The sequence below is a fragment of the Schistocerca piceifrons genome, chromosome X (genome assembly GCF_021461385.2).
Source record: "Schistocerca piceifrons isolate TAMUIC-IGC-003096 chromosome X, iqSchPice1.1, whole genome shotgun sequence".
Taxonomy (NCBI): domain Eukaryota; kingdom Metazoa; phylum Arthropoda; class Insecta; order Orthoptera; family Acrididae; genus Schistocerca; species Schistocerca piceifrons.
The window spans coordinates 245,981,983-246,007,247 of record NC_060149.1 but is presented as its reverse complement, the minus strand read 5'-3'; the positions used below and the strand labels follow the sequence as shown (position 1 = coordinate 246,007,247).

Below are 25,265 nucleotides of genomic sequence, written 5' to 3'. Positions count from 1 at the left end.
GTCCGTCAACTGCACATACGGTTCACGTCCACGCTGTCGCGGCATGCTACCAGTGTTAAAGACTGCGATGGAGCTCCGTATGCCACGGCAAACTGGCTGACACTGACGGCGGCGGTGCACAAATGCTGCGCAGCTAGCGCCATTCGACGGCCAACACCGCGGTTCCTGGTGTGTCCGCTGTGCCGTGCGTGTGATCATTGCTTGTACAGCCCTCTCGCAGTGTCCGGAGCAAGTATGGTGGGTCTGACACACCGGTGTCAATGTGTTCTTTTTTCCATTTCCAGGAGTGTACAATAAGATAAAATCGAGGGAGGCGGACGTGTTCTGTTTGCAGTAGGTGTCATTTGCGAGAAAATCATGCGACCAACAGCCAGTGTCGTGGAAGTAATCCGATCAGGTGGCGAAGTTATCAATGCAATGAGAAAACATGCTTGCCTGGGTATGACGACAGTGCTGGGAGCTAATACTACATTCATCAAAAATTGCATAATTCTTTTAGCAGTTCGGCCAGGTGCACTGTCATTCAGATGGATGAACTCTGATGGCCTTTGAAATCCATGGATTTTAGTTCCCCACGGAGGAAAACCACTAGGTAGACCAAAGAAAAGGTGGAGAGAGATAGAATCCATGAAGACTTTATGCAGATAGTCATAGAGGGTGATTGAAAACAGAAGACAGTTGTGCTGGTGTGTGTACTCGCCACACCTTCAGAAGTTGGCTGGTCTGGTCATTGAAGTATTGTGCATGATACGGAAACAAAAACTTGGCTGAACTACTGAAAAACTTTGTTCGAACAGGCCTTGGAAGGTCCAATCGTACTGACCGAGCACCGTGTCATCCTCAGCCGAAAGGAGCCACCGGATGCGAATATGGAGGGGCATGTGGTCAGCACACCGCTCTCCTCCCAGTTGTCAGTTTTTATGGCCGGAGCCGCTACTTCTCAATCACGTAGTTCCTCTGCTGGCCTCGCAAGGGCTGACTGCACCTCAGTTACCAGCAGCACACGGCAAATGCGAGCGGCTACCTATCTAAGTTCTAGCCAAGCCCGACAGCGCTTACTTCCGGTGATATGACAGGAATCGGTGTTACTATTGCGGCAAGGGCATTGGATGAACTACGGAAAGAACGCCTTTAATCAGTCACGCCAAGAAAAGCTGGAGATCACAGATTTAGAGACGCATTTCGCGATCGATAAGTCCTTCACCCTCAACGAGTGACTGTGTGGTGTGCAATGTCCAGTCACGGAGTAATCGGCGCGATATTCCACGATGGCACGCTGATTACCGAACGATACGTGAAGGTTTTGGAAGATGATTTCATCCCCATTACCCAGAATGACCCCGATTTCGACAAGATGTGATTCATGCAAGACGGAGCGCAACTGCATGGAAGCAGTAGAGCTTTTGATGTCGTGGAGGAGCACTTTGTGAATCGCTTTTCGCTCTGGGGTACCCAGAGGCCACTGGCATAGACCTCGATTGGTCGCCATATTCTCCGGATGTGAACACATGCGACTTCTTTTTGTGGGGCTATATTAAAGACAAGGTATACAGCAATAACAACAAAACCATTGCCGAGCTGAAAACAGCCATTCAGGATGTCATCGACAGCATTGATGTTCCGACACTTCAGCGGGTCATGCAGAATTTCGCTATTCGTCTGCGCCACATCATCGCCAGTGGTGGCAGCATATCGAAAATGTCATAACCTAAATCTATCTGTGGTGGCGTTTGCATGTTGAATAAAGTGTGTGCACGCTGTAGATTTTAACTAATTTGCGTTTTTTTCGTATAGTTCAATAACTATCACCCTGTACAAATATATTTACCGTCAGCGATTGGAGACGAGTGTCATGCCTTTTTAATGATAATCAATGATAAGATTGCAAAGTAAACTGCTTGCAGTGGACATTTAGAATCGAGTACTTTGCAAAAGGATATTGCTCAGAGCGGCACATAAATCTGCACGTCTAAAAGAGGCTAATCAACGCAATAACTGGGCAGTAGTTGACTGGAGGCGTGTATTGTGAGCTGACGATTCGTGATTTTGCCTCCTTTCAAATTATAAAAGATCTCGAATCCACTAGCGGCTCAATGAGTGGGCCGGGGAGGAATTAAGTCGGACCAGAAGGGGTTTTGTGATGTTTTAGGTCTGAGCCTCGTAACATAACTCGGGATAAGTAATTTTTGTTTCCATGAACGTCAGCCGGGATGTTCATTTATTGTACAACTTAACGATGAGTAAGCTGTGAATATTCTCGTCTTCAAGATGACTACAGCCATCACCACATGGCTGCGGACATATATTCATTATTTGACAAAAGCTCGGGTAGTCGCTACATCACCTAACGTTCATATCGTACAAAATGTTAAGAGCAATTTGGAACAGTGTGTCAAGTATAGTAACGAACATCACCGCAGATCTGTAGCTTCAGGGGATCTCGTCATCAATGAGTGGCTTTAGCAGGACACAGTGTACCTGAGGAAACTTGTGGACTCTCTTTGTCACAGAACTGAGGCCATTACAAAAGGTTAGAGCAAATGTTAAGTTAACGCAGATGAGTAGTAAAAACAGTCCTGTAATGTTCGAGTAAGTAGTGTGCTGCATGATACAGTCACGTCGGTTAAATATGTAGGCGAAGTAAAGTTGCAAAGCGTTATGAAATTGAACGAGCGCGTAAGGTCGGTTTCAGGGAAGGTGAATGGTGAGCTTTGGTTTACTAGGAGGGTTTTAGGAAAGTGGAAGTCACTATATAGGAGACCGCGTCTGTGACACTAGTGCGACCCATTCTTGAGCACTGCTCTAGTGCTCTAGTGTAGTGTCTGGAATCTCCCCCCCCCTCCCCCTCCCCCAAGGTCGTATTAATGGAAGGCATAGAAGCAGTACAGAGGTGTGGTGCTAGGATTATTACTTGTAGTTTCGATTAGCACGCGAGAATTTCAGATATGCTTCGTAAACTTAAATGGGAATTCGTGGAGGGGAGATGACGTTGTTTTCGCAAAACTACATTGAGGAAATGTAGGAACGGGCACTTTCAGCTGACTCATAAAGATTCTACTGCCGCCTTGGCGTAAGGACCGCGAAGACGAGATGGGAGTAATTAGGGCTCGTAGGGAGGCATATAGATAGTCGTTTTTTCATCACTACATTTGCGAGTGGAACAGGAAAGAGAATGACTAGTAATGTACCCTGTGCCATGCACTGTATGGTGGCTTGCGGAGTATGTATGTAGATGTTGATGTAGATCCGGTGTTACATGCTGTTAGCATGATGTCTCCTGGAGGATGACAAATTTTTTGTCCCGTGTGCTTATAATGGAAATGAAGTTCTTGTATGTTTTGAATATATCCACACAATTGAGTTTGTCTACGGATGAATATATAAATAAGCAACAACCTTCAACTAGAAGTGTATAAACGTGATAGAGCTAGGTGTGTTTTTATTGTAAGGTGTATCTACCTACAAAGTTAAGCTTTTTCTTCGATTTTCACAACATTTCCAGCGAGTATCAATGTGGCTCAGAAAATAAATAAGGGAGGTAATGCATTGATTATGCAACGCAGGCGATTCTGTGGTGCTAGTAAATGAAAGAGGTGTCGCAGTCATGATGTATAACCTAACAGAAAACGTTTATCTCAGAGTAACAACGAATTCTATAGCCGCGCTGGATTAGCCGACCAGTCTAAGGCGCTACAGTCATGGACTGTGCGGCTGGTCCCGCCGGAGGTTCGAGTCCTCCCTCGGGCATGGGTGTGTGTGTTTGTCCTTAGGATAATTTAGCTTAACTAGTGTTTAAGCTTAGGGACTGATGACCTTAGCTGTTAAGTCCCATAAGATTTCACACACATTTGAACATTTTTTTTCGAATTCCATGGAAACTAATTTTTTTAGGGAATGAAGATACTATATCTGTCAGCAAACGCCGGCCGCTTTGGCCGAGCGGTTCTAGGCGCTTCAGTCCGAAACGGCGCTGCTGCTGCTACGGTCGCAGGTTCGAATCCTGCCTTGGGCATGGATGTGTGTGATGTCCTTAGGTTAGTTAGGTGTAAGTAGTTCTAAGTCTAGGGGCAGACGACCTCAGATGTGAAGTCCCATAGTGCTTAGAACCAATTGTTAGAAACAAATGCCAACAAAAAATATCACGTTAAGTTTGTAATTCCGTTTGTAGGAAAGAAGATCACTTTCCAAATTTCAGTTTTAGCAAGGAGCTCAAAAATTTAATGGAAGGACTGGACATTCACGATACCTGGATTAAAATGAACTGAGATACAAACATTTTTGCAAACTCGGAAACTTCGAGCTGGCTAGATAGGTGATGCAGATACTTTACTGTGATTTCAAGTATTATCAGAAGTGCAATCCCTTTCAGACCACCAGCGGAAGTGTTAATATAACAGTATACATTATATGTAAGACAAGTGTTTGGCGTAGTTGTTAGATCGGTTACTGCTGCTACAATAGCAGGTTGTCAAGATTTAAGTGAGTCTGAACGTGGTGTTGTACTCGGCGCATGAGCGATGGGACACGGCATCTCTGAGGTGGTGATGAAGTGGGGATTTTCCAGTACGACCATTTCACGAGTGTACCGTGAATATCAGGAATCTAGTAAAACATCAAATCTCCGACATCGCTGCTGCCGGAAAAGGATTCTGCAAGGACGGGACCAAAGACGACTGAAGAGAATCGGTCAACGGTACAGACGTGCAACCCATCCGCAAATTGCTGCCTTTTTCAGTGCTGGGCCATCAACAAGTGTCAGCGTGCGAACCACTGAACGAAATATTTTCGATATGGGCTTTCGGTGCCGAAGGCCCACTCGTGTGCCCTTGATGGCTGCACGACACAAAGCTGTACGTCTCTCCTGGGCCCGTCAACACCGACACTGGACTGTTGATGAATTTAAACATGTTGCCTGGTCGGACGAGTCTCGTTTCAAATTGAATTGAGGGGATGGACGTGTACGGCTATGGAGATAATCTAATGAATCCATGGAACCTGCATGTCAACAGGGGACTGTTCAAGCTGGTGGAGGCTATATAATGGTGTGGGGCGTGTGCACTAGGCGTGATATGGGACCCCTGATACGTCTAGATAGACTCTGATACGTGACACGTACGTAAGCATACTGTCTGATCACCTGCATCCCTTCATGTCCATTGTGCATTCCGACGGACTTGGGCAATTCCTGCAGGACAATGCGACACCCCACACGTCTAGAATTGGTACAGAGTGGCTTCAGGAACACTCTTTAAACACTTCCGCTATCGACCAAACTCCCCAGACATGAACACTATTGAGCATATCTGGGATGCCTTGCAACGAGCTGTTCAGAAGAGAGTTTCATCCTCTCGTGCTCGTACGGATTTATGGACAGCCCTACATGATTCATGGTGTCAGTTCCCTCCAGCACTACTTTAGGCATTAGTCGAGTCCATGCCACGTCTTGTTGTGACATTTCTGGGTGCCCTACACGATATTAGGCAGGTGTACCAATTTCTTTGGCTCTTGAGTGTATGTGTATGTATATATAAGTTTCGGGAGTAATAAGCAGAGTCATCCAGAAAAACTGCTTAAGAAAAAAAAATTACGTTACCTAATATAACGAATCTGTCAACAGCACAGCTTGATATTTAGCCGAAGACAGGTATAAAACATGATATCGAAAAGCCAACGGCAGTTAAACTGTGGGCAAAGTCTTTCTCAGCTAGAGAATGTAAGAGCTATAATGAGTGGTTCAGAGGCTAAAATTTAATTATGGAATGGATAATGTCGAAAATGTCCATGTACACGGTTACAGCCTTGGAGGGCTAGCGACAGGGATGATATAATTGGCAGCAGCCAATATATTTACGGGCAGCATCATCTAGTGTTATGTTACAGATGTGAGGTGACTGTGACATCTGCAAGAAATAATAATGATAATGACATGCTAACAATGAATGAGTTTCGTCACAGTCTAGCGACAGGCTGACGATTATCGAAAATTGATTTCTGTCTGTGACACTATCGAGCTTTTTAGAGTAGAGAGACTTTGCACTAATGAAGCAAAGAATGAGATTTGTACAGTATACAGTGTATAAGAGGGTCTGCAGAAGACAATATTCCTTGACTGTGTGAAGTTTAATGTTTATATGTAATTAACAAATGTTTGTAATGTTAAGTAAGTAACAATAAGTATCTTTATTTAACTACAGGGTGGCGCACGAAATGTGTTACCAATTGTTTCTTCCACAATTTACGACGCACATTAGACGTCCCGCTGGGATCTCTACAGCAGTACCAGCAGAGCTTGGAAAAACAAATGAGTTACGAAATGACGTGTAATTCACGATACTGCCGCTAGGAGACTAGTAAGCAGCAAAGGCTGACAATGGAAGACTGACGACACAGCAACGATCGGCAATTGTGTTACTTTTTCATTAAACGAAAAGCCTTGTTGTGATTCAGATGCGTTTTCGACAACAGTTTAACACACGATGGGTCCCTTGCAAGAAGACCATCCACAGGTTGTGCGATAAATTTGTACAGGAAGGAACAGTATTGGAAGTGAAGCGACCTCGACCTAAGCCTGTTTGTTCGCCAGAGAATATTGAAGCGGTACGAGTTGCCGTTCAGAGAAGTCCCGGGAAATCGTGTAGAAAGGCAGCAGTGCAACTGCGAATATCCAGACGCTCCGTTCAACGCATTCTTAAAAGTGACCTCCATATGTACCCATACAAGATGACCTGTGCACAGAAGGTCACTGAAGAACACAAGCAGCTGAGACTACTGTTTGCTCAGTGGGTGGAGGATAGGGAAGAAACTCCCAACAACGTTTGATTTTCAGACGAGGCGCATTTTCATTTAGACGGTGTGGTTAACAAACGAAATATATGCTTTTGGGCCACTGAAAACCCACAAGTGCTTCATGAACGACAACATTATGCTCCGAGGATTACAGCGTGGGCAGCAATTTCCAGTCACGGACTTACTGGACCCTTTTTCTTTGAAGAAACTGTGAACAGTGAGCGTTATTTGAGCATGCCTCGCAATAGCTTCATTGCACAGCTTCTTACTACTGCCTCGCACTTCAATACGCAGTGGTTGATGCAAGATGGAGCAAGGCCACATACTGCAAACACTGTGTTGGAGGTTTTACACGAGCATTTCGACATGCGGATCATTTCACTCAGGTTTCCAGGTCGCTTCAATGACGGACAAAAATGGCCCCCCAATATTCCAGACCTCAATCCATGTGACTTTTTTCTTTGGGGTTACCTAAAAGAAAAAAATTTCCTGATACTTCCACGTGATTTAATGGAGCTCAGAAGACTTATTCTTCAAGCTTGCAGTGAAATTACGGAAGACATGTGCCGTAGGGTAATCACTAACTTCAGTGTTCGTTTGAAGGAAGTTAGGAAACGAAATGGTGGACATATTGAGCATGTGATGAGTTAGAATAAATCTCCATGGACGGCTCTTCATTGTAGTATATGTATTGACAATAAAGTTTATATTCAAAAACAAAATGGTTACACATTTCGTGCGCCACCCTGTATGTATAATTGTTTGTAAAGTGAAGTCAGCACCAGCTCAGGGCTAAAATTAAATATAGGTGAAAACCAGTAGGGATTTACCGACGTCCTGGAAGGGCGGAAAAGGTGGAGATATTTTTGCTGCTAACGGAAGCAGGTAGGAGAGGGGAGAAGTGGAGTGAGTCAGACAGGCGCAAGACACTGTTGAGGCAGGTGACAAAAGCTGATGCGTGCTGTACTCCGCAGTAGTGTATAAACAAAGAAAAAGTTTAATTGCTTAACAGATGTGAGTGAAGTGGAAGTGCTAAGGTACAAGTTTGCAACGCTTTAGAGGAGATAGAAAATTACGCCTGCAACGAGTGTTGGTTCCTGGATGTGAAATGGTCTAAGGCTTCCATTTCTTAGATTGACGCAGATCCACAGGAAAGGCAAACTCATATTTGCAATGGTATAAGTCGCATATTTCGACGCCACGAAAACAAGTAATAATCTCCGTCGCTGCAAACCGGTACGGGACTTCAAAGCATCTAAATCTCCAGCAACTGTGCTCACAAAGACACTACTGAAATTAACAGTCCATAGTTCTGTATACGAGCTGTGTTGACAAGTTTTTTCGTGTTTTGTTCAATGACCATTTAACCTAAAGTGTTCCAAGTAGGATTCCTTTCCTATACTCAAGAGAAAGAAACCGAGAACGCATTAATGTGGAACATTATTGCGCAGCTGAGTGTTTTCTTTCGAAATAAATTTAAATCATCACTCAAGTGCGGCAACTAAAGCAAATGAGGGGAATTGTAGATTGCATTAAAAGTACGTAAAATAAATAATAATTCTACCTAGTGTGTGAACTTGGTTATTGGGACCATCTGTCCAAGAAATTACGTAATGTAACTATTTCAATAAAACTGGGAAAAACCAAGTATAAAACCTTTTGCAATCATTTCGATACTAACAAAAATATCGTAAAAAAATTTCTTTTGCATGATACATGTTTTCAGAGGCAGTGTTGCTGATCTTACCTTCAGAAACGTAAGTAGGCATTATTGTCGTTTTGGCATTGTTTTCATGGACCACAACTTTCTAAGCGTGTGCGTGTGACCAATTCTGAAAGCAGTCATTATTCCACTATCTACGTGCATTAGCCTGTTCCTTCAGTGATAGAAATTATTAAAGGAGAAAAAGTTTTAATAAGAACTAAAATATAGTAAAGGCCAAATTTGGCGAATTTGTTGAATAATATCAATCGATTCGTCATTTTGGCTGGCGACCGCGTGTTTCAGTATTATTATTACTCGCAAGAAGAAGTTTGACGAAAAACAAAAGCTGCAACCAAGACTATACGATAACTTCACATTTGATAGAGCTTTATCCATTACGTGGCATCTGAGGTCACTAGCGGTTGTTAAGGAGGTAATTGTGTTTAAATGCTTCCATTACCGAAGCTAGAATAACATATGAAGTACTAAACGTACTTGCTGGAGTAGAAACCGTGAGTGTTATAAGCGGCCTTTAGAGATGATTAGAAAAAATACTAAGTGTACGTACTATCGTTATATATGTCTTAAGGTGACACAACAGCACTGACATCGCCATGCAACCGTTATATGTCTACGCGTTAGCAATAGTAGGAACACAAAAATTTTCCGGTGATTTTGTTACTGAACTTTGTTATGGCCATTTACAGGCTGATTAAGGGAAAAAAAATTAAAAAATCTGTCTTAAAACATGCTGATTATACAGCAAGGTTTAAGAATACTATTACAGCTGTCTTCACAATAGGGAACGAGCTCTGTACCACAAGGCAAACGAAACACTTTCAGTGAATACTCTTATTTGTTATATGATGGTTGGCGCAGACGGCTAATTACTTGAAAGATACCAGCAATGTCACATCTTACTGTGAATTATTCAGAATATTTCTTCGAGATGACAAGAGCATATGAAATTAATTTAGTCAGGTTTTTCAGCACTATGCAAGGAAAACAGCTGTCGCTGGCACAGTTGCCAGACATTTCCTATGGTTTTGCTATCAAGAGAACATTCTCATATGTCAACAAACTATCTTAAGGTGGGTGCGTAGAGTGGCAAAATAACGCAATATGTATTGTTTTGTTTGTGCCCAATTTCACTTTTAAAGGGTGAAACACACCTCAAAAAGTAATTTGGCATATTAGATTTGGAGGGAATATCTTCGAAATAATGATACATAGAAAATATTTCTCATGTAAAAGTTGGTATGTACTTAATGTTTTTGAAAACTGTGTATCGAATTTTGTAATACTTCGAAATTTTGCGATATGCCTTACCACCATCAATTAATTTTGAAAAATGAAAAATTTTGTTAAAACATAAATTAAAGAAACTTTCATACGTCCATGTGTAATAAAGCTGGCGCACAAAATACCACGGTTGGAAAACAAGCTGTACACAACATGCTGTCAGAGTATTTTCAAGATACCTAATTAATTAAAATACTAATCAGTCTTGATTGCAAGGCTGTATTAAAAATTAATAATCACACGTCAAATTTGGTAACCAGTTCCGATTTTTAGCAAAAATCATCTTCGAACGATGTCTCTGAAATAATAAAAATTAACATTCTTCAAAGAGTATCAGGTGTCAAAGTTACACACTTCGTTTACATAACAAATATGGATAGACAAACTTCATCAAAAAAAAATTATGTCATCAGATGGTGAACAGAGAGAACGGCTGGAGCATTGGTAGGTGTCGGAGGACACCACTGGTAACTGCTGAATAGCGTTTTTTTTCTTTATTATTGTTTCAATGGTGGGCTATCTGGCAGTGGACAAAACAGCCCTTCAGCCAAAGGTTACATAAACTGTATTTAAACTTGGTTAAAATGAATATAGGGTGTCAATAACAGATTATCTTATAAAAAATACATAGATGGACGATATTTACGATCTTAGCATTTTTCGTGTGACAAAAAACGAAGATTTTGTAAAATAAGCATTGATGAAAATATTGATCTCTTTTATAACTCATTTGACGATTTTGTATTATAGTTAAAATATAGTCATTTATGAATGCGAATGATTCCATGGTGTAATGGTGATGCTAGGTGACACACAAAAGAAAATTGTGATGATGAGAGTGAGATGAAGAATACGAGTGTGGGGCCCTGAAGACGTCGTGTAGCGACGGTGGATGAAGCCATGTGAATGAAGGGTAAGGAGAAAATGGGAGGATGGTGTGAGATGGAGCCTTGTGATTAGGATTAGAAAGAGGGGTATATCTCGGGACGGATTTCATTGTTGGAGATTGTGAGTTAGTTAAAATTACGGTGGGAGAGGATGGATAAAGTATGGCGATGCATGGAGGATAGAATATGGATGTAGTTAGTGGGAAATTTGGTGCTCGAACTGGGTTTTGCGAGTAATCTATCGGATCCGAAGGTGCTCTGGATGAGTTGATAGAGGACGGGAGTTGGGGAAGGCTGGCAGATGTGGAAGATGAGGTGGAGTGGATGTCTTGCAGGATTTCAAGGGCCTTACCGAATTTAAGCAAGACGGAGATCCAGTCAACACTGGCTTAGGTTAGGAGAGGGCAGATCAAGGATTTATAAGTAAGAATAATGGTAGAAGGATGTAGACCCCAGTTGCAGCCTGGTAGTACTTTTTGTCGGTTTCAGGCCTTGTGTTGGATGCTAAGGAGATGTGCATTCCGTGTTAGTTTGCTATTGAAAATTGGTCCTAAATACTTTGCTGTGTTAGTCAGAGTGATGGGTTGGTTGTAGACAGAGAGAGGGAAATCTGGACGATTGAAATGCCGAGTGGTGCGACCAAAGATGGTGGCCTGGCTCTTCTGTGGATTTACTTGAAGTTTCCATGTATTGCACCACTCGACTAGGAGATTCAGGTGGCATTGGAGGGAGGCATGGGAGAGTTGAACGCTGTGATTAGTGGCTAGGTAGGCGGTGTCATCAGCAGATTGCAGGATGTACGTTGAGGGTCGCGGTTTGCGAATATCTGTAGTGTACAAGATGCAAAGGACAGAGCTTTGAGAGGCACCTGCAGCAGGGTGTAAGATACGAGAGCAGACATGGTTGATTGTGACATATGTAGGATGGAGTTGAAGGAAGGATGCTGTAAGGCGGACACAGTCGACTGGAAGTGCATAGGTTTGTAGCTTCAAGAACAGTGCAGAATGCCATACCCAGACGAAGGCTTTTTCGATATCAAGGGAGATACATATGGCGGACTTACGTTTATTCAGCTGAAATTACGATGAAATGAATACCCCTAGCTGCATACAGACGTTGATATAAGTCAACGAGGACTTTTGAAAATGTGTGCCCCGACTGGGACTCGAACCCGGGATCTCCTGCTGTCGCACTATCCTCTGTGTCCTCGGTGACTGAAATGGACAGAGTGTCTGCCATGTAAGCAGGAGATCTCGGGTTCGAGTCCCGGTCGGTGCACACATTTTCAACTGTCCCCGTTGACTTATATCAACGCCTGTATGCAGCTAGGGGGTATTCATTTCATTGTAATTACATTCTAACGAGCTACGTGGTCACCGAAGGTATCTGTTCTTTCGGACTTGTCAGAAGGAATATATATATATATATATATATATATATATATATATATATATATATACCCCGTGTGGGGTTGTTGGTACCCCCATCGGGCGCCTCCCCGGGTGGCGGATAGGGGAAAGCTTCCTAGATATAGGTGGTACTGGGGAAATGAAATACCCAGGGCGGACCAAAAACCAATAAACCCAGTGGTATCTGTTCAGCATCTGGCGGCCAGTGGTCGGCGTCTGTTCCTCTAGTTGAGGCGGCTGCACAAAATCTTCTCGAACTCAAAAATCGAGTCGTATACCTGTGGTCTCAACAGAGATCACCACAAAAACTAAAATTCAACTTGAACGCATGATGGAAAAGACGACCACAGAGTCACTACCCCAGGCACCAGTCGATAGACTGGATTCACCTAATCATCGGATTCTGGGGGATCAGGGACACCATGCGGAGAAGAATCGGAGCTTCTCAAAAACTCGTCACACTCTCAAAACGAAACGTAAAAATTTTATTGGTACAATTAATGTGAACACCCTCACTAAAACAGGCAAATTATAGCAACTCACCAACGCAATGGGAAAATTTAACCTGAAAATCACTGCACTGCAAGAGACAAGATTCACAGATGAAGGACACTTTAACACAGAGAATTACAGGATCTACAAGGGCAAACCTGCCGTAAAAGTAAGAGACAAACTACCACTTTTCGGAACAGGATTCGCCGTACACACTTCCGTACTCGACTCAGTTATTGACTTCACGTCTCCCAATGAAAGAGTCTCCCTGTTATCAGTAAAATCAGCTAATAAAGCATACACTCTGATCAATGTGCACGCCCCCACAAATCACCACAATAAAATCTACCCTGAAACACTGGACAATTTCTGGGAAACACTAGAAGAAACAACAAATAAAGTACCTAGGCACCATGTGAAAATCTTAGTATGCGATTTTAATGCACAATTAGGGAAGGAAAAAAAAATTAGAGATACCACTGGACCCCACACCAAACACAAACGTACCAACAAGAATGGTGAAAAACTAATCGACTTCTGCAGAAACTTTGGACTTAAAATAATGAGTACCCAGTTTCAAAAACCTGCACATAAATTAACCACATGGAGATCACCCAGTCTTAGACAGGGTGAATACCAAATAGACAATGTCGCAATTTCCAAAGAAAACATAAAAGAAATTCAAAACATCAGAACCCGCAAAGGTGCCTTTGAATCAGATCATCATCTTCTCCAAATAAAAACAAAATTCCAACCCAACAGAATGCTAAGAAGGCCACCCAAAAGTACCAAACCAGATCCGGAATATCTGCAACTGAACAAAGAAAAAATCATCATGAAAATTAATCAGGAAAAATCAACAGACTGGAAGAAACTAACAGAGAAAATTCAGGAAGCCCTCAAATTAGGACAACCCCCTCGCAACAGGAAACATCGCTGGTGGAATGCAACCTGTGATGAGGCAGTTGACAACCGAATAACTGCATGGAAAAAATGTAGCAGTCACAAAACTGAAGAAAACTGGGAGAACTTTCTTAAAACCCAAAAACAGACCTCAAAAATAATTAGGAAAGAAAAACGGGGATATGACAACAACAGACTCTCTGAAATCCAGCAGGATTTCATCAAAAATAATACAAGAAATTTTTATAAGACTTTCAGAGAAAACTTACAGGGATACCAAGTGCCTAGCTTGTGCTTCAAGAAACCCGATGGCTCTTTGGAAACCAACACGAAAAATAACTGCAAAATCTTAGCCCAATATTTCAGTTCCCTCCTCAACTGCGAACCACCCCAAGAAAAACTTGTCTTCTCTTCTCCAGTATTCACACACCCAGACTCACATGCCCCGGATCTTGAAGAAATTATGGAGATAGTCAAGCAGTTGAAAAATAACAAAGCACCAGGAGAAGATGGGATCATTGCTGAGTTCTGGAAACTAAAAGATCCTATACTTATGCAGAAATTACACCGCATAATATCAGACATATGGATAACGGAGCAGATATCAGAGGACTGGAAATGCGCTCTAATTCACCCGCTATACAAAAAGGGCGACAAGACAGACATGAACAATTACAGAGGAATTTCCCTGCTCCCAGTCGCTTACAAAATCCTTTCCAAAGCGCTTTTAAACAGGATAGATTCCCAAGCAGATACACTATTTGGTGAATACCAGGCCGGATTCAGAAAAGGACGGTCATGTGCGGAACAGATCTGGTGCTTAAAGACAATATTACAAATGAGGAAAGACAGAAACACAGTAGTTACATTCATCGACTTCAGGAAAGCATATGATTCAGTGGACCATGGAACCCTGTTTAAAATTATGGAAGAATTTGGGATCGACCGAAAGACACGAAAAATCACAGAACAGACACTTACAGGAACAACGGCCAAAGTGAAAATCATGGGCGAAGTATCAGAACCATTCGAAATCAAATCTGGAGTCCGACAGGGGGACGGACTATCCCCAATCCGTTTCAATATTGTTCTAGAAAAGATAATCAGGGAATGGGAACCTCACGTAAAGGGTATCCAAATTGGTATCAAGAAAGAGAACCGAATTAAAGTCAAGTGCCTTGCTTTCGCTGACGATATTGCAATTATCACCAATAACAGAACAGAAGCGATTCACGCAGTGGAAAAACTACATGAAAATTCACAAAAAACCGGACTACAGATATCTTATGAAAAAACCCAATACATGGAAAGGCAGCCAGAAAATAAATCCCCTTTAATAACAAAATATGGTAAAATTGCACAAGTCTGCCATTTTAAATACCTCGGTGAAACTATACAGTCCTCAGGATTAAACCGAATTGCCAATGAACAAAGAATCACCAACCTCCAGAAAGCCTACAAGTTAACATGGACGCATTACAACAAGAAGTGCATTTCGACAGACGCAAAATTAAGGCACTATACAACAGTGATTCTTCCAGAAGCAATCTATGCAGCTGAAACAATGGTGATTGATGGTCATTCTAAAATTAAGGAAATAGAAAAGCAGGAAAGAAAAATTCTCAGGAAGATTTACGGTCCAATCAACAAAAATGGCATTTGGATGAAGAGACCACAAAACGAGCTCTATAGAAAGATCAACATAGTAACAGATGAAATCAGAAAGCGCCGAGCCAAATTTTATACACACATCTACAGGATGGAAGACTCCAGAACAGCAAAGAAATTATTCAATATTATAACAAGGAGTAAATGTGGCACGGAATGGCTGAAAGAAGTCCAGAGGGATCTACAGCAGATCATCATAAAAAATCTCGAAGATCGCACCGAGTGCCGGCATAAAACCACAAGTGTGAAGTTTGGGGAAAGAACATCGCGTCAGCCTGGTAAAAAATGGACAGAGGAACGGAAGAAGGAGCATTCTGAGAGGATGAGGAGGTTTTGGGAAGCAAAGAAGAAAAACATCCGAAGATGAAATTATGAATTCAAGTTCAATCGCTCTCCTAAAGGGGAACAATCGTTACAATTATATATATATATATATATATATATACACACACTCCTGGAAATGGAAAAAAGAACACATTGACACCGGTGTGTCAGACCCACCATACTTGCTCCGGACACTGCGAGGGGGCTGTACAAGCAATGATCACACGCACGGCACAGCGGACACACCAGGAACCGCGGTGTTGGCCGTCGAATGGCGCTAGCTGCGCAGCATTTGTGCACCGCCGCCGTCAGTGTCAGCCAGTTTGCCGTGGCATACGGAGCTCCATCGCAGTCTTTAACACTGGTAGCATGCCGCGACAGCGTGGACGTGAACCGTATGTGCAGTTGACGGACTTTGAGCGAGGGCGTATAGTGGGCATGCGGGAGGCCGGGTGGACGTACCGCCGAATTGCTCAACACGTGGGGCGTGAGGTCTCCACAGTACATCGATGTTGTCGCCAGTGGTCGGCGGAAGGTGCACGTTCCCGTCGACCTGGGACCGGACCACAGCGACGCACGGATGCACGCCAAGACCGTAGGATCCTACGCAGTGCCGTAGGGGACCGCACCGCCACTTCCCAGCAAATTAGGAACACTGTTGCTCCTGGGGTATCGGCGAGGACCATTCGCAACCGTCTCCATGAAGCTGGGCTACGGTCCCGCACACCGTTAGGCCGTCTTCCGCTCACGCCCCAACATCGTGCAGCCCGCCTCCAGTGGTGTCGCGACAGGCGTGAATGGAGGGACGAATGGAGACGTGTCGTCTTCAGCGATGAGAGTCGCTTCTGCCTTGGTGCCAATGATGGTCGTATGCGTGTTTGGCGCCGTGCAGGTGAGCGCCACAATCAGGACTGCATACGACCAAGGCACACAGGGCCAACACCCGGCATCATGGTGTGGGGAGCAATCTCCTACACTGGCCGTACACCGCTGGTGATCGTGGAGGGGACACTGAATAGTGCACGGTACATCCAAACCGTCATCGAACCCATCGTTCTACCATTCCTAGACCGGCAAGGGAACTTGCTGTTCCAACAGGACAATGCACGTCCGCATGTATCCCGTGCCACCCAACGTGCTCTAGAAGGTGGAAGTCAGCTACCCTGGCCAGCAAGATCTCCGGATCTGTTCCCCATTGAGCATGTTTGGGACTGGATGAAGCGTCGTCTCACGCGGTCTGCACGTCCAGCACGAACGCTGGTCCAACTGAGGCGCCAGGTGGAAATGGCATGGCAAGCCATTCCACAGGACTACATCCAGCATCTCTACGATCGTCGCCATGGGAGAATAGCAGCCTGCATTGCTGCGAAAGGTGGATATACACTGTACTAGTGCCGACATTGTGCATGCTCTGTTGCCTGTGTCTATGTGCCTGTGGTTCTGTCAGTGTGATCATGTGATGTATCTGACCCCAGGAATGTGTCAATAAAGTTTCCCCTTCCTGGGACAATGAATTCACGGTGTTCTTATTTCAATTTCCAGGAGTGTGTATATATACAAGGTGAGTCACCTAACATTACCGCTGGAGATATTTCGTAAACCACATCAAATACTGACGAATCTATTCCAGAGACCGAACGTGCGGAGAGGGGCTAGTGTAATTGGTTAATACAAACCATTAAAGATGCACGGAAGTATGTTTTTTAACACAAACCTACGTTTTTTTAAATGGAACCCCGTTAGTTTTGTTAGCACATCTGAACATATAAACAAATACGTAATCAGTGCCGTTTGTTGCATTGTAAAATGTTAATTGCATCCAGAGATATTGTAACCTAAAGTTGACGCTTGAGTAACACTCATCCGCTGTTCGATCGTGTGTATCGGAGAGCACCGAATTTCGTAGGGATCCAAAGGGAACGGTGATGGACCTTAGGTACAAATGAGACTGGAACAGCACATTATGTGCACATGCCAACATCTATTGGCCCGTCGCGACACCACTGGTGGCGGGCTGCACGATGTTGGGGCGTGAGCGGAAGACGGCCTAACGGTAACGGTGTGCGGGACCGTAGCCCAGCTTCATGGAGACGGTTGCGAATGGTCCTCGCCGATACCCCAGGAGCAACAGTGTCCCTAATTTGCTGGGAAGTGGCGGTGCGGTCCCCTACGGCACTGCGTAGGATCCTACGGTCTTGGCGTGCATCCGTGCGTCGCTGCGGTCCGGTCCCAGGTCGACGGGCACGTGCACCTTCCGCCGACCACTGGCGACAACATCGATGTACTGTGGAGACCTCACGCCCCACGTGTTGAGCAATTCGGCGGTAAGTCCACCCGGCCTCCCGCATGCCCACTATACGCCCTCGCTCAAAGTCCGTCAACTGCACATACGGTTCACGTCCACGCTGTCGCGGCATGCTACCAGTGTTAAAGACTGCGATGGAGCTCCGTATGCCACGGCAAACTGGCTGACACTGACGGCGGCGGTGCACAAATGCTGCGCAGCTAGCGCCATTCGACGGCCAACACCGCGGTTCCTGGTGTGTCCGCTGTGCCGTGCGTGTGATCATTGCTTGTACAGCCCTCTCGCAGTGTCCGGAGCAAGTATGGTGGGTCTGACACACCGGTGTCAATGTGTTCTTTTTTCCATTTCCAGGAGTGTAGTTGGGACGAAAGCCACATTGAGTATTGGAAATGGGCAGTCTGCCGCCGGCAGTGCTGCGAGGCGGTCACGCGCCAGAGCGCTGCGGGCGAGGCGCGCACGGTGTGTTTGTGTTTACTTCGACCGCTGTAAGTGCCGTTTTCCTTCTAGACCACCATGGCGAACAACTGTCGGAAGAAGACATTACGTTTCAACTTTTGTTCCGACTTCGCCCGACCAAAGGCCCTGGAGGTAGAACGATTTATACGCGATGAATTTAGAATACCACCAACGGATCTAATTGGTATCCACTTGTCCATAGTTAGCAGTACCGTCTACGTCAAAATGATCAACGATGCGGCGTGCGACAAGGTGCTTCAAGAGGCAAAACGTGGACTGCGCTTCTGTCATTCCGACGACAACGTCGGACCCGTTACCGTCGATCACGCAGGTCTCGGCACACGGACGATAAGGATCTTCGAACTGCCGTTCGAACTACCTGCAGACGTCGTCATCGAGGCGCTCCGTCCCTATGGCAACGTTCTGGAACATGTTGCCGAACGATGGGTCCAATTTCAGACCTATCCAGTTTTAAACGGTGTTAGACAGGTCCGCATCGAGTTGCAGAAACACGTGCCTTCCTATCTACGTATCGAAGGCTGCCGTGCCATTATAATGTACGACGGCCAACCTCGGACCTGTTCCGGTTGCGGGAAAGAAGGTCACCTACGGTCTGAATGCATTCAACGACGTGTCGCGCAGCTCCCGTTGTCGGAAGCGTCCGTCACACCCACGATGACCGCCCTACCGGTCACTTACGCAGCGGCTCTTGCCACGTCTACAGTTTCGTCCAGTCCGTCGCCCGGTCCTTCCGATCGGCACGTCTCACCGTCCCAGTCACCAACGGATGGTGCAGACATCCCACCTGACAACCTTGCCGCCGAACAGGCTCCCACACCGGACGCTGAGGAGAACAGTACTTCTTCACAACGCCTGTTTGACAATTTCATTGTACCCACCGACGCCTTCGAACCAGGTCGACGCTCCTCCTTGCCGTCGTCCGTCACTGAGGAACACGTGCGCAAACAACGCTCGCCACGTAGGCGCAAACGCCGTCGCCGTTCACCCACGGGCTCTCAGAGCGTTGCCACCCGCGACGACGAAGACGACACCCAAGCAGCCGACATTTCCACGCAGAGGTCGGCGGACAACTTTCACGATGAACAAGACGTTTCGCAGGACGGGACCACTATGGAGGTCGCCACGCACAATGTAACGATCGGTGCGCCGGTTGAGACGCCAGTCTCCCCGCCGACAACTCCAGATCTCTCTCACCACGACGCAATTCCCATGGACATTGGACAGACCCACGGCACAGGAGCATGGGCCGACGACATTGAGGAAGGTACGCCCCCTCCTCCGGATGAGTTGCCTCCGCCGGACGAGGCTGCCTGTTAACATCAAAAGCGAGGCATTGCATCTGATGGGACGGGACTTCCTGTCGGTGCCCTCCTCTTACTTCCCTTGGTGATGGTAGATGCGCGTCCACCACCACTGAAACAAACGTACCGGTTTGCCACACTGAACATCAACATGATCGGCACTGCACCCAAGCTGCAACTCCTATGTGACATGCTTCGGGCCTCTGACGTCGACGTCGCCCTTCTTCAGGAAGTACGCGTTGCCACACTACCACCAGTCTACGGCGACGACTCATACACGTCCACATGTGATCAATCAGGCCGTGGAGTGGCTTTCTACATACGCGAAGGAATCCCACTCACGGACACGACAATCCTTCCCTGTGGAAGAGGCATGGCTGTTACCATCTTCGACACGCGCGTCATCAATATCTACGCTCCGTCTGGCTCCACGAACCGTCCACTTTCTGCGGACATGACGTGGCGCCCCTGTTTTCTGGACGCTATGATCGCCTTATCATGGGAGGCGATTTCAACTGTGTCCTCCGTCCGCAGGACCAAGTGCCTGGTTATTCGCCATGCCCGGCGCTGCTCACCTTAATCGAAGATTTTCATCTAGTGGACGTTTGGGAGAAAATTTATGGCAATACCCCCGGTGTTACCCATTATACAGCACATTCTGCGAGCAGACTGGACCGGTTATATGTCTCTGCTCACCTCGGCAATGAAGTCGCCCAAGCTGAACGATGGCCCCTTGCATTTTCGGACCATTGCGCTGTCATTTGCTCCCTGGCTCTGCCACCTCAGTCAGTGTGGCGCAGCAGAGGATACTGGAAGCTTAATACCTCCCTCCTTAATGATCCACACTGCCGACAATGTATTGCCACTACATGGGCGTCTTGCGAAAGACGCCTTCCGCAGTACACATCCACGTTCCATTGGTGGCTCAAATGTGCCAAACCTGCGATCAGAAAGGCCTTCATACAATGTGGCAAGGAAGCAGCAGCATGGCATCGAGACACCACAAATTTTCACTACGCCGTCCTCCGTGAGCTCGATGCGCTCCCTCCATCACCTGACACCCACAGGGAACGACAACGTACTAAAGCTCGTCTCCTCTCTCTTCAACGTGCACGACTGCATGGTGTCGTGGTGCGTTCCCGACGACAAGACCTCCTCCACGACGAAACCCCATCCACAATCCATGCCGCATCCGACCATAGTCGTCGACGTCGGCTTTTCGTCCCCAACATCACGACCTCCGATGGTGTTCACCACACAACACAGGCGGCAGTCGTGTCCGCCTTTGCTGAACATTATCACCAATTTTATGATGATGAACCGATGGCGACGCCCATTCCTGATGATCTCCGTCCTTCCCCTGATCGGACCCTCACCGTAGCGGAGTCAACGTCCATGATGTCTGCAATCACCGCAGAAGAGGTGGTAGATGCGATCAACAAAGGGGCCAAGAACAAATCACCCGGACCAGATGGTCTCCCAGTGGAGTTTTACCGGGCGTTCACCACGTTAATGCTTCCTCGCTGGACGGAAATGATTCAGGAACTCTTTACTCCGTCCTTCCCGATTCCACCTGAATTCGTCACTGGCATTCTTCTACCTGTGCCTAAACCGAAGGGAGGGTCTCATGTCTCTACATATCGCCCCCTCACACTACTGAATGTAGACTATAAAATCTATGAACGCCTCTTAGCAGCGCGCATACGCACCGTCTTACCTACGGTCCTTTCACCTGAGCAGACTGCACGTGGTTGTGGGGCCACCTTACAAACAGCCCTAGGAGAATGCCGTGACCTCATTGCACTGGCGTCGGTTTGTCGCCTTCGTGCAGCACTGGTATCAGTCGATTTCACGAGTGCCTTTGATCGCGTTCGACACCCATTCCTCCTCATGGTGGCGACACGTATGGGGTTCCCATTGCTTTTTGTCGATGCCATTCGCCGGTTAGTACTTCCCGCGGTCTCGATGGTACAAGTCAATGGGAGGCTTGTAGGACCGATACCTATGCGCCGCTCTGTGCGTCAAGGATGCCCTATGTCTACTTTACTATATGCCATTGCACTTGAGCCCCTCATCACTGGACTTACCTCTAGACTGCAGGGCCTCACTTTGCGTGACCACACCTTTCACTGTAGGGCTTATGCGGACGATCTCCTCTTTCTCACCTGCTCCTCCACGGAACTCAATGACGCCATCCAATGGATCCACCAGTATGGACGTCTTTCTGGCAGCATTCTTAATGTCCGTAAATCGACTATGATGCACATTGGACGCGGCCTCCCGGCTATGGTGCCGACCCCGCTCCCAGTCAGTGCCACCCTTCGTTACTTGGGTATCGAATTTACGAGCTCCACACACCGCACAGTGGCCCTGGCTTACCGGCGGCTTTTGCAGTCGATTCGGCACCATGTCCGCGGTCAAGTGCACCGTAACTTAAACCAACTCCAACGTGTGTCCTATGTCAACATCTATGTCGCTCCTAAACTGGTACACGTTGCCCAGATCCTCCCAATGCCGTTACTCCTTGGCCGCCGCATCCAATCAGCCTTTGGATATTTCGTGTCAGCAGGGGCACTTTTCAAAGTCCGCTACAACACTCTAACACTGCCTCCTGCAAAAGGTGGCCTCGGACTCATCAACGTGCGGGCACGCTCTTCTGCACTCTTTGTCCACACTCTGTTGCGGCACTGGCAGGGGCCGGTCCCGTCCTTAACACGCAATCTCTTAGATATACTCCGACCAGCTTCTCTCGATCCACCGATGAATGTGGCACCTATTTCTCCATTATTGTACTATGTCGCCAATTGTTTCATAGCACTCAGCTACGTTCGGGCCGATCTTCCAGTCACCCGTCCTCCCCGTACAAAAGATTGCCTTGGAAACTGTAACCAGAGACCTCTCGATGCACAGTGTTTGATAGCGAGGAATATGGTGCGCCAAAGATATGAGGAGACAAGGGATGACTATCGCAATCAATACAAAAAATCTTGCAAAGCTCCAAGTTCAAAGAATTATCATTTCTACTACCAACGGTATAGTTTATTTTGAAGTTGGTTGTTGGTAGTGTTCACTATGAAGGACACAGAAATCCTTGTACTTGTTTGAGACAGCGTTATCAGCGTGTGACTGTGGGTCTCTATTTGACCGACTGGTCGAATCGTGCAGTATCCAGATTTGTGAGGTTTTTGGATGGGACAGTGGGCCGATGACGGACTACATGGGAACTTGAGGGCGGGCATACTCTTTGTCAAGTTTCTAGTCGACCACATCCAACCACAACAAAGGAGGACCAGTGTACGGTGTACCAAGAACATCATAACCCCTTCACATCCTCACCTACCATCCAAGAACAAGCAATGGAGTCCTTGCAACATTCCATGTCATCCCACAGCACTGGTCAGGGATTAGCAGCATCCAAACAAGAGAATTACCATCCCAGTGATCAGTGGCGAATTGCGGTTCTGCACTATCCCAGACAACCATCGTCGACGAGTGTGGCGGCGTATCATGTGTTACGCCTGATGCGACAGTATTGTGGTGCCAGTTTTCAACAGGACAGTGCTCATCCACACATGGTACAAGATACAAGTCTCTGAGCTATCTGTGTCAGGTTGGGGTACTCTCGTGGCCAGAAAGATCCCTAGAACTGACCCCAACAGAACGTGGTGGGACCACTTCAGATGTCAACTCTGTGCTGGTTGCAGAATCAGGGATATAAAGGACCATTTACTCGTCCAATACTTATGGCTCACCTTACCTCGGGAGAGGTTATAACGACCTTATGTCAACTTTCCCAACAGAATCAGTGCATGCATCCAGGACAGGGGGGGGGGGGGGATGCTAAGTCTTACTGATGAGTGGGCTCATACTGCTAATTTATTTCCAAATTTGACTCGATTCTGGAGTCACTCAAACAACATCACATATGGTCTTCGCCTGTGAAGTTTCATTAGATTCCCCCCTCCACTTCTGGGTATTTCACGTTTTTTTGTCAGGCAATGTATATAGTGTTACACACAAAGATAACTTATATTAAAGGTCAGTAGACAATGTAAACTGAATTACTGTATGCATACAGGTACTTACGAAAACAGTCTTGCATTATTACTCAAGAAATCTCTTACCCTGTAACAGCATATACTTTTTTACTTTTTTTGTATTTTCCAAGCCTGTTTCAATATTTTTTTATTTGGGCCACATTTACACTTCCTGATTTTTATACCCATATAACGTTGAGTTTATTTCAAACACTTTAAATCTGTGACTACCAACTAACCTGACGTGTATCTAGTCTCTTACTGATACAAGGAGAAGCTTCTCTCAAAAACCTGTGTTTTTCTTTGTGAAAATAAGACTATCATAACGTATGTACATGCTTGGAATGGACGTTAGATTTACCTTTTCAAATAAATGTTTGCTGTTTTGTTTCTTTTTAGCTTCCTCCCTCCTTGTCCCGAATGGTCTTTTCGTGTTGTCTAAAAGCTATGAGTAGATCTGTTTTCTCAAAGCCTCCCCCCCCTCCCCCTCCCGTAAATTATACTATACACAACCATACGTAGTTTTGCAGCCAAATCAGTGGTGTTATTTAAGTTTTTCATGACAAACGAGACTGTTCAGTCAACCCAGTATGCTGTCCACATGATTATTCCTCAGCGTATTTTCAGTGTTTGCAGCGTCCAGATTCTTTGTCCATATTTGCATCTTATGTCAGTTATGTTACACGGCTTGTTGCGTTTGGTTGCCTTGGGATCTGAAGGACTGGAAAGTGGTATTGAACATCACCTGCGGCACCTACAAAGTTTTAAAATACATTTATTGAACATACATCAATCAAATCAGTTAAAACACTGCGGTATCCTCCACTATGTTTATGAGGATCTACACAATACGGATCTCAAATATAAAATAATGAAAGTGTGTTTCACATCGAATCACAAAATAATGCTTTGATGTAAAACCATTATTTAAAAAAATTATCAAAACGTTAACACTTGCTTAGTGTTCTTGACATTTGTTTAAGGAGGATCACTGAAAACGTTATTCATTAAAACAAGTTATCGAACTTGGCAAAGCACATAGCAAGAACAGAAAAAAAACTCCGCTTGCGAGTAAGTCACTCAATCGTTAAGAACATGCCCCGACGTCGCGCAAACTTTCGGGACATTTTACGAAAAGTCACCAACAGTGCCCAGGCTCCCCTTCTCTAAAACACAATTCCAACAGATCGCATATATGAACATTTACAGCCATTGCGGGACCCGTACCGAGGTCCAGTTAGCTTTAAGTGACAAACAATCAAAGCCCACAGATCGGTAAATTTCCTTAAGCTCTAGACCGGAACAAAACAATGATTTCCGACTAATTAATTGTGCCGAAGATATTTACAACGACAAGGCTTCGACCCTAAACATTGCAGGACACCACAGTGACAGAATTAACATAACAGTCGCACATGATAAAGGCAAAACAGAATAATAACTATTTCAGAATGTAATAACTCATTAAACAAAGGCCAGCTTAAGGATCTGTTCCACATGCGCCCAAAAGGTGAGACCAGCGCATTAATAATTAACTTAAGCCTGGGGAAGGAGCGGATTCTTTCGCTATTTTAACTGGTGAGGATTGCGCTACAGGCCAGAAACCGTTATTAACTGTTGCCAAAGCTTACGATCTTAAATGGCGACATAAGAGCTGGTCAGCCAACAG

The 25,265-nt window shown here is 45.6% G+C and overlaps 1 protein-coding gene across 1 annotated transcript in view; it reads left to right on the top strand.

Moving 5' to 3' along the window:
• Window positions 1-19,575, top strand: part of LOC124722289 — a 36,812-nt gene extending 17,237 nt beyond the window's left edge. Inside the window, exon 3 of the mRNA XM_047247474.1 lies at window positions 18,962-19,575. Coding sequence (XP_047103430.1) covers window positions 18,962-19,575 — 614 coding nt within the window. The remainder of the gene's footprint in view (window positions 1-18,961) is intronic.
• The last annotated feature ends 5,690 nt before the right edge of the window (window positions 19,576-25,265 follow it).